This window comes from Coffea eugenioides, chromosome 6 (assembly GCF_003713205.1).
Source record: "Coffea eugenioides isolate CCC68of chromosome 6, Ceug_1.0, whole genome shotgun sequence".
Lineage (NCBI taxonomy): Eukaryota > Viridiplantae > Streptophyta > Magnoliopsida > Gentianales > Rubiaceae > Coffea > Coffea eugenioides.
Window position 1 is genome coordinate 20,891,882 of NC_040040.1, and position 12,089 is coordinate 20,903,970.

The following is a 12,089-nucleotide window of genomic DNA, read 5'->3' on the forward strand; positions in this document are numbered from 1 at the left end:
TGTAGGGTTTTTCTCTGAAATTTATTTATTGATTTGAAAATTGTGGGATCATAATTTATGTTGAAGTTAACTTATCATATGTGATGCCCAACTAATTTGGTACCCTGAATGAGTTTATTGAGGATACAATAATGTTCTTTAGCATTGTTTCTTTCTAATACAATTCCACCAAGTGGAGTGGCTCTAAACCTATTTAGATGGGTGTCAAATGTCAATAATGGCTTATTGCAAATCCTTGTTTGGGAAAGGTACATAAGTGCTGCCAAATGTAAACTAATAAAGCACCAAATTCTATGAATCTACAAGGTTATGGATATTTGGCTCCTATCTGGATTTGTTATTTTTAGGAGTTTTTATAGAAAAATGTACTGTAATGATTTGATATATGTGAGGTAAAAAAGAAAAGTGAACAGAAAATGTGTTAATGAAAAATGTAGAAAATTTTTGTATAGAAAACTATAATCTAAACAAAGAGGAATCATTTATCTAAAACTTTACTCGATCAATCCAACTTTTCAAATGTGGTCAAATATCCATTTGCAACATCGAAATCCAATTATTACAATGGATTTGGGCAACCATTGAAAATATGGTCTAATTGAGTGATCCAATTGCACATATGTGTTATCAGTCGATGGATGTGGGTCATGATACACATATGTGTATCACACAGCTTTATGTTTAGTTACAATATTTAACATTTTCATATTTTCTTTTAGAACTCGTTTTATTGGTGCACGTATGATATTGAAAGAGAAAAGGTGAGCGTTAAATTTACAAAATATATAATGATTTAAAATTTACTTTTACATATATAAGTGACATGTATATACATTACAAAAGAGATAATTAGAACTTTGGTATCAAATGTTTGAGCATCGGCGGTTTTAGTCTTTAAAGTATTGACAAAAACAAATCTAGTTCTAAGTATTTTAATTTCTAAACACATTTAGTCCAATTAACTGATTTTGGCAATTTATTACTGGAATTCGGTTACATCAGTAGTAAGTGTCGGCAGCTAAATTTTCAAAAATTAGAAAAAAATGGAAAAAATGTTGGTGGCCATAATTTGTAATTAAAAGGCACTAATTAGTTGCAAGATGAGTAATTAGTCTTTACTATTTAGCTACATGACTATTGTGCAAGCGAGTAATTAGTGCCCTTTAATTACAAATTATGGGTTACAAACATTTTTTTTTCTTTTTTTCCTAATTTTTTCAAAATTTAATCACCGACACATGCTACTTAAGTGACCGAATTCCAGTATCAATTTGTCAAAACTAGTAAAATATGCTTAGAAATTGAAACGTTTAGAACTAGATTTGCTTTCGTCCAAACTTTTAAGGACTAAAACTACCGATACCTCAAACATTTGATACCAAAACTGTAATTTTCTCGATAACAAAATCTTGTTCAAAATAACTGATCATACTAGTTATGGGTTCTAATAAAAATTGTGATTTCATAAGCAAAAGGTAGTCTAAATGTGGATGGTTTGAGTTGTAATTTTTATTTTGGCAAACTAAGGGCCTAAAAGAATTGCAGAAGAATTCATAGAAAGGATGTGCCAAATGGCAAACTAATAAAAACATCGTAATCTAAAATCTTTTTTCTATGAAAGGCGTGAATAACGAACATATATTGATTCATCTACAATACGCAGCACTTTGAACTACGAGACCTGCACCAGAATAGGCCCCAACAAATAAAAAATAAAACATGTCTGGTCACCTGTCAAAATTGCTCTTGACAAAGAGAATATCCAATCCATGTATTCGAATAAGTTGCTTTGAGACTTAACAGTCTCGACTGAAGTCTTATAAGGAAAATCCTTGACCGCCAGATGATCAAAAGCAAACACATCAAACAAAAGAAAAGTAGAATTGCACCAAGTAATGCAACATTCCTACTCAAAATGATGATCCTCCTCAAAGCTGCAGAAATGGCACTTCTTCATCAAGCCTTCTTGAAGGTCAGTACATTTTCATTTGTACCCATATCTGCAAATTTCATGATTAATTTGATGTGCAATTTGAATTGTATATTTTTAACCTCTGATTAATATGTATTGCTTCCTTTATTTGTGGTTGCTCTTCTCCTATACTAAGAAATAAATATTCTCCTGCTAATGTTCCTCTTGTGATGCCTCTGCAAATTCACCATTACTTGTAAATTCTGGAGAATTTAGAGAATCGTAAGGAGTTCTACTTCCTCATTACATGGATTTTCTGTCTGAACTCAGTAAGTGCCTGCTGTTTAGCTTGTTTAAATACTTTGATGCATGTCCTATCCCATGATTCTTACCTTGGGAAACCTCAATGAATGGTCTTCCTCTATCAGTGTCATGCGTTAAAATTCGCAGATTCTACTGAAATACATTGAACTTGATTCTTGCGTTGCGAGCACTCGTATTTCGAGTCCCGCTGCCAGCTAAAGCAGTTTAGTTGTTGATCTATAAGAGCCACTGTTAGCCGCCTTGGTGTACCTCTAGCATGCCTTGGCCTTAAAATGAGGTGACCTTCCTCTCCTGCTAAAATTTTTCTTGTCACAATAACAGAAGTACGTGTTATTGATATAAGGGAAACTGATGATTGAGGATGCATTAAGTTAGAAATTCTCGTACCATCCCTCACCCATAAGAAAAAAGCAAATAAAAAAACAAGAAGAAGAAAAGAGAGCTCAAAACAGTGACACTAGCCAAAGAGATATTGTCTCATTGGAAGGAGAGTTCGATGACTTGTAACTGTTCATGGTATTGAAATTTGACATTCATATTTAAACTCAAAATGCTTTAATTACATTGAATTGGAAATATACATGTTATCTACACGAAGAATCAACTTCCTAAGGTAGTGAAAGTTGAAATGGAGAGATATTATGCTACAAGTTTCCTTGTTGAGGAGGCAATTGGTTATTTGAACATCTTCCGTTTCTGGACCTAATGCTTAGTCTTTATAGTAAACTATATTCCTGAAGGTTTTTCAGGAAGGTCTCTCCAACAAGGGAACCATCCTTGACAAAAACAGCAGGATTCCCTATTGGAGCTTCTATCCAAGCTTCAGTACCCTGTGAATACAGGTTTCCTGTCCAAATGTGCTTCCACAGGCAGCTTTCTCCAACTGGGAAATAAGCCTTCACAGTTCCCTTCCCCTTGTCAAGAACAGGCACAACTAGGATCTCGGTACCAACTAGAAATTGCTCATAGGTGAAGCTGTGAACACGTTCATCATCTGGATAGTGGAGGAATAGATGGCGACATACAGGTAGACCTTTTAGGGAGGCTTCCTGTATATACAGAAGAAAAGATTAACATTTGGGTGTTTTGGCTAAATGAAATTTTAAGGCAAGTTTAAAATATCTGAGAATCACCTTTATTAGTTGAACCCTGTAAAACTTCCAGGCTTGATATATTTTTGCTAAGCGTGCGAAATGTGACAATGTTTTGTGGTTTGTGTAGAACTGGCTGTTGCAGGATGGCTTGTTTCCCTGATTGCATATATGCGAACCACCAAAATTATTTTGTTAGAATATGCAATAGTCAAACAAAGTACTACTGTGTATTTTGGTTGCTTTAGGTGGAAGTTTTTTACTTACTTCATGTGTTCGGAACACAGTGGTGAATGCATTTAGCTCCATCCACCGCAAGAGCAATTCTTCACTTCTTCGGTATTTGAAAAATGGTAAATTTACTGAACAGTAGCCTCCGATGTCACTATGGTTCAAGGCATAGCCAGAAATTCCACCACTCAGCAAGCCAACCACTGAGCTTTTTATGCCATCGTTGGTTTGCCAGCTTACCATTTGATCCCCTTCCCAGAACAGCATTGCCCATCTGGGGCTGTCCCTGAACCCAGCCCTCATAAAGAAAACCAACCCATCATCTTGGCCTTGCTGTTCCTTTGTACCATGACTATGAGAATTTCGCCACTCGTCCACAAACTCCCTGTTGAGTTTGGCCCAAAGCTCTGGATACCTGTTGTGGGCAGCCACTGGATCTTCACCTGGAGAAAAAGTGAATTACCATCATCAAATTGGCGAGCTATTATTCATTTACATGAATACAAAGTTGCTTGATAAAGTACCTTGTGCTGAGTTTTGCCTACCAGTATTTGGTTGATAATCACACAGGCCAATTTTCCTTTCTGACAAATAACTCTCCAGTATTATATATTTATATTATTTTCTGACTACTTAACACATTGACCAGCAGATTTTGTCATGCCTTTAGCAAATTCTCAAATAAAAGTTTGACGACTTTTGCTGTCTTGGTATATCTTGTTCTTCTGAAGATTTATTCTTGTAGACATATGCTTTTTTCCTATGTGCATTATTACTCTACTTTCATCGGTCTTTCAAGTCAAAGGATGTCAAAGGAAAAGATAGCCATTATGATCTTAGCATTTTCAGTCCAGATGGCATGATGTCTCTTTGTTTCTTACTCTATATCTGAATTTAATTAAACTATCAAGTGGCCCTAACATCTCTTGTAATGAGAATTTTGTGTTCAACCTGAATATAGGTGAGCATCTACCGGAAGGCCTTCACCAAAATCTGCCATCCACCCCCTGACTCCATCATCCACCATGCCTCGCAAAATCTGCTTAAACCAGCTTGCTGTTGATGGATGTGTCAAATCCAACATTCCCACATCAAAAGCTGTATTTGGAACCATATAAGGTTCTCCATGATTGTCTTTTATTAGTATGTCCAACTTCTTTGCCTCCTCATAGAGATTTCTCCTGACATTAGGTTTGTTATCCATCTGCATCAGTGAAAAGAGTTCAATTTTAAAATGCCATAATAGAATCTCAATCCAACTGGAGGACTGGTACAAAATCACATAATATTGTACCATTTACCAGAATCTGTAAAGAGTATAATAATGAAAGGATATTTAGTTACCGGAGCTAGACAAGGATTGCAGTACGTCATCACATTGATGTGTTGAGTCCTAAGATCTTTGATTAGTTTCTGCCATCCCATATACCTTGCAGAATCTACCTCCCAGTTCCACCATAGTTGTGAGCCTATCAATGTCTCCCTCTGCCCTACCCAATCCTGCAGGAGGATAAAATGTAAGATTACTAATATAGGGTTTCCCATGTGTCAATTTCCATATTACTCTGTCTAGCCTGCAAAGTGCAAGCTATGAAGATTCCCAACTCGAAATCTGATCATTAGTGGTAGAAGACATTATGAAGTCATCATCATAATAATTGTTGTTCGAGGTGATTCTTTACCTGTAACCAGAATGCAGATATTGGTACATTGTAGGCCTGTAGCTGATTCCAAACATTGTGCACGGCATCTGTTCCACCTTGCATTCCCACAACTGCACCAGATATTATCCACTCAGGAAGTTCCGGAGGTCTTCCAATAGTTTCTGTGAAGTTTTCGATCAGCTCAGTTGGTGAATTGCCATGCAATATCCTACCTTGAACAGAGTCTCCATTGATCTAAGAATTACCAAAAAGTTTAGGCTGTTAACTCCTCTAAATTTGGGATGTGAATATTTAATTGGCCCGAGATGCACTGAGAGTATCATGGCAGCCTGCAACTGTTTAACAGATTCTGATATTGCACTATCTATCGAAATCTATGCTGCTATGATGTGCTTTTGTACAACCTATACTACAAATTCAGAAAGTTGACCACTTAATGGTCATAAATTGGAACACATCAGAGCATTTAGTGAGCTTCTTCTGAATAGGTTCCATAATTTCCAGCATCTTTGTTGATGCTAACTCCTCAGACTGAGTTTGATTTGACAAGGTGAAATCACTTTCTAGAATTGAGGTTAAGTTGAATTGGTGTTTCAAGGCGTATGTCGATTTTCAAGAATGTGAACTGGATAGATGACATGATCACTTTGCAAAGTATTTAAACATTACCTGTATTTGAACTCTATCATGCTTTGTTAGGTCAAAGACTGAATAATTGTATCCTTCAAGGTAAAGGGACCTCATCTTTGATGTCATATAAAATGGAGAAGGAGCATAAGTTGTACTCCAATCACCCCCTGCCCTGCATTTATTTCAAATTATCTCAATCAGACATAGCTAGCCATAGATTTTGGTAGTTAAAAAAAAAAATTGCATTTAACTCTTACCTGTAGCTTACCAAGTTGGCTGCAAATGTGATTGGTTGATCTCCTCTCCCAATTCCCTGTTCTTGAACGAAAATTGGTACTCTTTTTCCTTTCAAATTCATATGAGAAAACTGCTCTCCAAAACCATAAAATCTCTCACTTCTTTCACTTTCATATGTCAGCCAAATTCTGTTGAAGTCTGTCAATCTTGCAGCCTTCATTACTACATTTTCCTCGTCTGATGATGATGATGAAACAGCTAGACACACTTTCCTCTTCGAGCAGAATCTACTCCATCCAATTCTGCGTCTCCGAATTCCAGTTAACTTCCTGGCAAAGCCCTTGTAGATTTTAGGAGAAACTCTTTGGCGAAGTTCCACATTTGGTTTCCCCAGCCTCACTTGAAATCCAACTTGATTACCGTTCTTCTGATCAAACAAAATGCAGTATTTTGCAAAAATAGAACAGTCCTCCGAATTACCTGCGGTGGAACTGCTTTTAGGATCTTGAACTTTCTTATTCCATTTCTTTGAACCGATAATCTTTCCTGTCAGCATCAAAGCAGGGGACTGACGACCATTTTCTGCCATTTTTGTGGCATTTCCACCACAAAACGATGGAAGATTTTGATCTGTCACATCAACACTGACATCAGAATCGTCCACTACTGCCCTAATACAATCAATTGTTTGATGATTACATACCACATGAACCTCATTATCTTTGACAAGAAATGATCCTCTGCTCTCTTCCACCTCAGTTTCTGCAACTGCTGCAGACACAAAAGCCTGTCCTGGAACACTAGACCATATGTGTCTTGCAGGCTGAGACTTATGAGATATTGAAAGAGAGCCTCCATCCGTTGATGACCAATTCACCTGAAAATCTTTACCAATGTCAAAGATCTGGTGTGAAGGAAGTGTCTGCGAATTAAAGAACAGTTTCCCTTCAACAAAAGGGCCAGACTGTGGGGGAGAATTGAAGGGATTGTTTAGGTGTTTGTGATGTTTCTTTGTGATTTTGAGTGTGGCCATTTTGGAATTTGAAGAATGGATATACTATTCATTCATTGGACCATGAATATTTTATAGACTGAAGATTTGATACGCGGAAACATTGGATTGTCGCAGTTAACAGTAAAACTTCTAGATTCTGCAGGCATTTTTTTGGATTGAAGAATAGTAGTATTCATAGACTATTATATATTGGGAATAGTAGGAAAACTCTGAAAGGTCAATATGCACTTAGGAATTGGAAGTGGAAGTATTGAGGAAAAAGTGGCATTTGAAAGTCATAATTGGGTCCCCCGAAGAATGAAAATCTCATAATTATGCGGTCAACTTGCGCAGCCAAACGATAATTTGTTTGAATTGTATTTTTCTGGATTTTTTTATAGAAAAATTAGTGTAACGATTAGATATATGTGAAATAAAAAAATGATTGAAAATATGTTCACAGAAAATGTAGTAGTTTTTCAAAGAAAAATTGTAATCCAAACATACCCGAAGGATGAAAATGTCATAATCCAAAGTCATAATTGGATCCCTCGAAGAATGAAAATGTCATAATTAGGGAGGTTGGTCAACTTGCATAACAAAATGATAAGGTTTTGTTTCGATTGCATTTTTCTGAACTTTTTATAGAAAAATTACTGTACCTATTTGATATATGTGAGATAAAAATGTGATTGGAAAATGTGTTCAAGTTTTTTATACATTGTCAATGGATAAATTTTTATACATTAGTTGGGTTTGACTGTTGCTATATAATATAAGTTCAAATTTAAAATTTAAATCATGCACATATGTTATATGTTCATAACTGCTTCTGTGAAAAAATTAATATATTGTTGATGCATAAAAAGTTAATCCATAATGAAACTAGTTAAATTTGGTCCCTTGTGGGCAAATTGGTCTTTCTATAATGCTGCACAAGTTGAGAAATTCTATTTTGAGTTTTGTGTGAGAGTGGATATATTTTTTTTCAATTTTACTTAATTTATTTTCTTTACTAAATCATGGAAATTTGTTATGAAATTATTCGGTTCTCCTCTTTACTTAATCGAGAAGTATTAAACTTTTAATCTTGAAAGGTACCGAAATAGCTTATTTAGTGAACAATTTTAGAATGTCTATAGCAAATGCAATCTATTAAGGGGATAAGAGTTAAGTTCATTGAAATTGCGTAGGCCAAGATGTAAATAGATTAATTCTGCATTTATTAAAGAAGATAAGCCTTGGAATCGTCCTAGTAATATTATACCCAAAGCTTTTTTTTTTTTTTTTTTTTTTTAGTGTAAGTAGGAGGACTCGAACCGAGACCTCTTGCTTACACTCCCTCCCCCGTACCACCCAACCCATCCCTCCCCCCATATTATACCCAAAGCTTAAATTCAATGTTGGTTGAAACAAACGTCTTTGGATCTTGATTTTTAACATTTTTTATTTTTAAAATATTTCTCTAAAGGAAGCATAATATTTTTCATTATAGTATGAATATGATTATTAGTGCATAAACATTAAAAAAAATTAATTGGATTCCTTAATCTGTTGGTTGGTGCACTCAATATACATCTAAATTAAATGTATATTCCACATTTTTTAAAAATCCAATTTAACTTTATCTTTTTCAAAAAACTCCCTTCAATTGGTACATATTATGCATCAATTGGTGGATTTTGCCATTTTGTGAGGGAGATTTAAAAGCAGATTTTGCATAAAAACACTCCAAAAAAGGGTGGAAAACTAGCAAAAAAATACCAAAACAAGTTAACGTCATAAATGAAAATTTCTTCTTTTTTCGTTTGTTTCTTCATTGCGCGTGAGTGATTTAGTTTAAAAGAAAGTGAGCAGCATCAAGTGGAAGGCCCTTTCTTCCGAATGTGAGTGTTTCTTCCGTGTATATATATATACACATATACACATATATATATATATGCATAGATTCAACTAGGGGTGTCAACGGGTCGGATTTGGACTCGAATCGACTCGATCTGATGAATTTTTCCGGATTTGGGTTGAAAAATAATTCCGATACCCAGACCTAGATTTGGACCTGTTTACTCTAATAAAAAATGGGTCAGATATGGAATATAAGATTCCGACCCAGACCCGAACAATATATTAATAATTATAAAATATAAATATTTCTAAATACATTTTTTTACCAAATTAATCATTTAGCAATAACTTTGTCGATTGATTTGTAGTTAGATTTGGATTAACTATTGCGAATTATTTGTGATTTAGTTTTCTAATTTGATTTGTTTAAGTTTGAAGATTGGATCTGTGATTGATTTTGGATTTAATTTTAAACTGTTTAAATTTGGACATTTTCTTTCTGGATAGACCCGAATCTGACCCAAGACCCGTTGGACCCGATTCCGAAACTCTAGGATCAAAACTCGTTAAGTATATCTGTCGGGTCCGAGTCTACTACATAAAAATGGGTTTGAGTCAGAAATTTTCAATTTCGACCCGAACCCGATCTGTTAACACCCCTAGATCCTACCATCCGGCTAGAAATTATACCACTCGACGAAATCCCCGGATTTGGACGTGTATATATATCTCTCTACACACACACCAAAACAGCAGAAAAAAATGAAGGCCCTTAATGCGCAAGCCCAACCTGTACTTGACAACTATGAATCTAGACGGGTTTTGAAGGAATATTCACTTGCATATATGATGATGCATGCAGACGTGATCCGGTCTTGAACAATTCCGTGCAAGCAAGCTTTAATTATTGCTATATCTTCCAATACTTGGAAAACAGATATAAAAACAAGAAGGACTTGGAAAATTGGTTTTGAGTAAGGATGGACGTACAAGTAACTATATTAGAAAATTTTGTATACTCTTTTATTTTATATTTTGTTCTTTCGCAGTTCAATATTCGATCTTTTGTTTACTTGATTTTCATGCAAACCAAGTTATGGATCCAAATATATGTCCTTCGCATATATTTCTCATATATATACACAGTGTTATATTGTTATTTCAAGGATTAGTGACTAATTATACATGTGCGCGCGCGCGCACACACAGTAAAATTTATCTGCAATTCATTGATTTTGCTCAAACTATTATTGCTAAGAAATTACTTGTTTAGGATTTAATAAGACTCTATTTAGATGGTAGAAAATGATAATATTAGTTTTGTTCGGATTGAAGATTATTTGAAAAAAATATTTATATCATTCACTATAACCCTTTTTATGATGTAGTTAGTGTTTTTTGATAAGAAGGTGGTTGGAGTTGCCTTTGTGGAAATAATTGGAAAATTTAAAGAGAAAAGTCATGCTGTTCATTTTCAATTATTATTGGCGAATGATTGAATTGGATGATAAGGTGGAAATGTTTGTAAATAGGAGATTTTGAATTGAGTTGCCTTTGTAGATCCTGGCAAAGTATTCTTCCATTCAGATCTGGCATTAATTCAATATCGTGCGCAACTATGTTTGATTACAGTTTTGGACCTACTATATGGTTGAATCTGGCATGAATATAGGTCATGTTCGTGCATGCTTATTTTCTACTCAAATTTTGTTCTATAATTCTTCTTTGCACACAACATTTCTGTGGGTCAAATACTCAGCATTATTTGCATACAGTAGGATCCAACTATTAAAACTGAAGCAACATTGTCCTTAAAATATATTTAAAACGTCTATTTCTAATTGATTCTAGTTTTTATAAAAAGTTGGTTTTTTTTTTTTTTAAAAAAATGCCAAAGTGAGAATCCAAAAAGTAGGTATCTTGTAACTACTGATTTCTTTTATGGGTCTAAATTTACCCTTTTATACAATTTCATTTTGCAGCATTGTATTGCCATTCAATTTACTCTACAAAATATGGTGAAATGCAATTAAAGTTTTTTTTGTTTCATATATTGAAAATCACAACGGAAAATGGCCAACCTCTTAAATGCTCTCTTAATTTACTAAAGCAGTACCTTTTTCCTTGTTTTTTGTTTTTGGGGGGGGGGGGGGGGGTGGGGTGTTTAGAAATTGAGTTCTTTTCATGCACGTGCACGGTATACAATTTGGCTAATTCTTCTGTGAGCCTACTACAGTTTTGTGAATGTTCCCATGATCTGGGTGCTGTTCCATTGTCCTGGAGGCTGCTTTAATGAATCTGGTCGTACCCATGTTTAAGATTCCATCTTCCAGATACGTACGACAGCGCTTCTTCGTATCCATTTTGAGTTTTAACAAGTACAGTATTATTTGTTTTTTTTTTTTTTTTTAAATAAGAAAAAAGTTATCGAGGAGGGGGAAGTTATCCCTTTCAGAGCCACAGTAGGTTACCATATGTTAAAAACAAATTATAATAGTTCATACAAATTACCTATCAATAAGTGCTTGTAGCAATCAGACTCGATTTTTACTTCTGATAATATATGCATGCATATATTTCTACAGAGATAATTTTACTAACTTCTTCTGAGATTTATGGAAATATCATCTAACGTTTAAAATCTTTTTTATCTCTCTTCAACTAACGATGGGATTGGATGTCACTATCGAAGAGGATGAATTGTCAAAAATAACCTCACTCGTCTAACAATTATCTAGGAAAACTATTTCTCCTGACAAGGCGTACTAATACTTGAAAAATTATTATTATTATTATTTTGTAGAATTGTTCTCTTCTTCTCTCTTTTTCAGAGCACTAGGGAAGCTTCCAATGAAAGAAGACAAAATTTTTCATCTAGTGATAGGCTGATCTTGGTAAAGTTGGAGTCGAAGTTTGATTTGCTTACTTTACTACAGAAGAGAAAAAAAAACTTGAGCATGTTATTTCTATAAATTTTTGTTTCACAAGTAATAGGAGACCTTAATGAATCCTAGTATGTTTGTTGATTCATACAGTATGAAACATGATTATACTCAACTTTATATAGTGTTTATTTTTCATCATGAAAAGTAGATACGTAAAACAAATAAAAGGTGTAATTTTTAGGTCCTTATTAAGTGATCTTATGTTGACTTAGAGAA

The 12,089-nt window shown here is 34.5% G+C and overlaps 1 protein-coding gene across 1 annotated transcript; it reads right to left on the minus strand.

Annotated features, from left to right (window-relative positions):
* Window positions 1-2,753: 2,753 nt before the first annotated feature.
* On the minus strand, window positions 2,754-7,184 carry LOC113773196 (sulfoquinovosidase-like). The gene is made up of 8 exons (XM_027317776.1): window positions 6,110-7,184; window positions 5,892-6,024; window positions 5,241-5,456; window positions 4,903-5,058; window positions 4,510-4,762; window positions 3,595-4,001; window positions 3,370-3,486; window positions 2,754-3,285 (listed from the first exon to the last, which is right to left on the minus strand). Exons 1-8 carry the CDS (start codon window positions 7,120-7,122, stop codon window positions 2,953-2,955), a joined length of 2,628 nt encoding a protein of 875 aa, XP_027173577.1. The 5' UTR covers window positions 7,123-7,184; the 3' UTR covers window positions 2,754-2,952.
* Window positions 7,185-12,089: the final 4,905 nt, after the last annotated feature.

What these genes read in the sequence shown, in the direction of transcription:
- LOC113773196 (XM_027317776.1), bottom strand. Translation starts at nt 7,122, where the DNA reads ATGGCCACACTCAAAATCACAAAGAAACATCACAAACACCTAAACAAT. An exon ending in ATGATAGAGTTCAAATACAG is followed by an intron (nt 5,457 to 5,891) that starts GTAATGTTTAAA and finishes GGTAATTCTTAG; the next exon opens with ATCAATGGAGACTCTGTTCA. An exon ending in ACAGGGTTCAACTAATAAAG is followed by an intron (nt 3,286 to 3,369) that starts GTGATTCTCAGA and finishes CTGTATATACAG; the next exon opens with GAAGCCTCCCTAAAAGGTCT.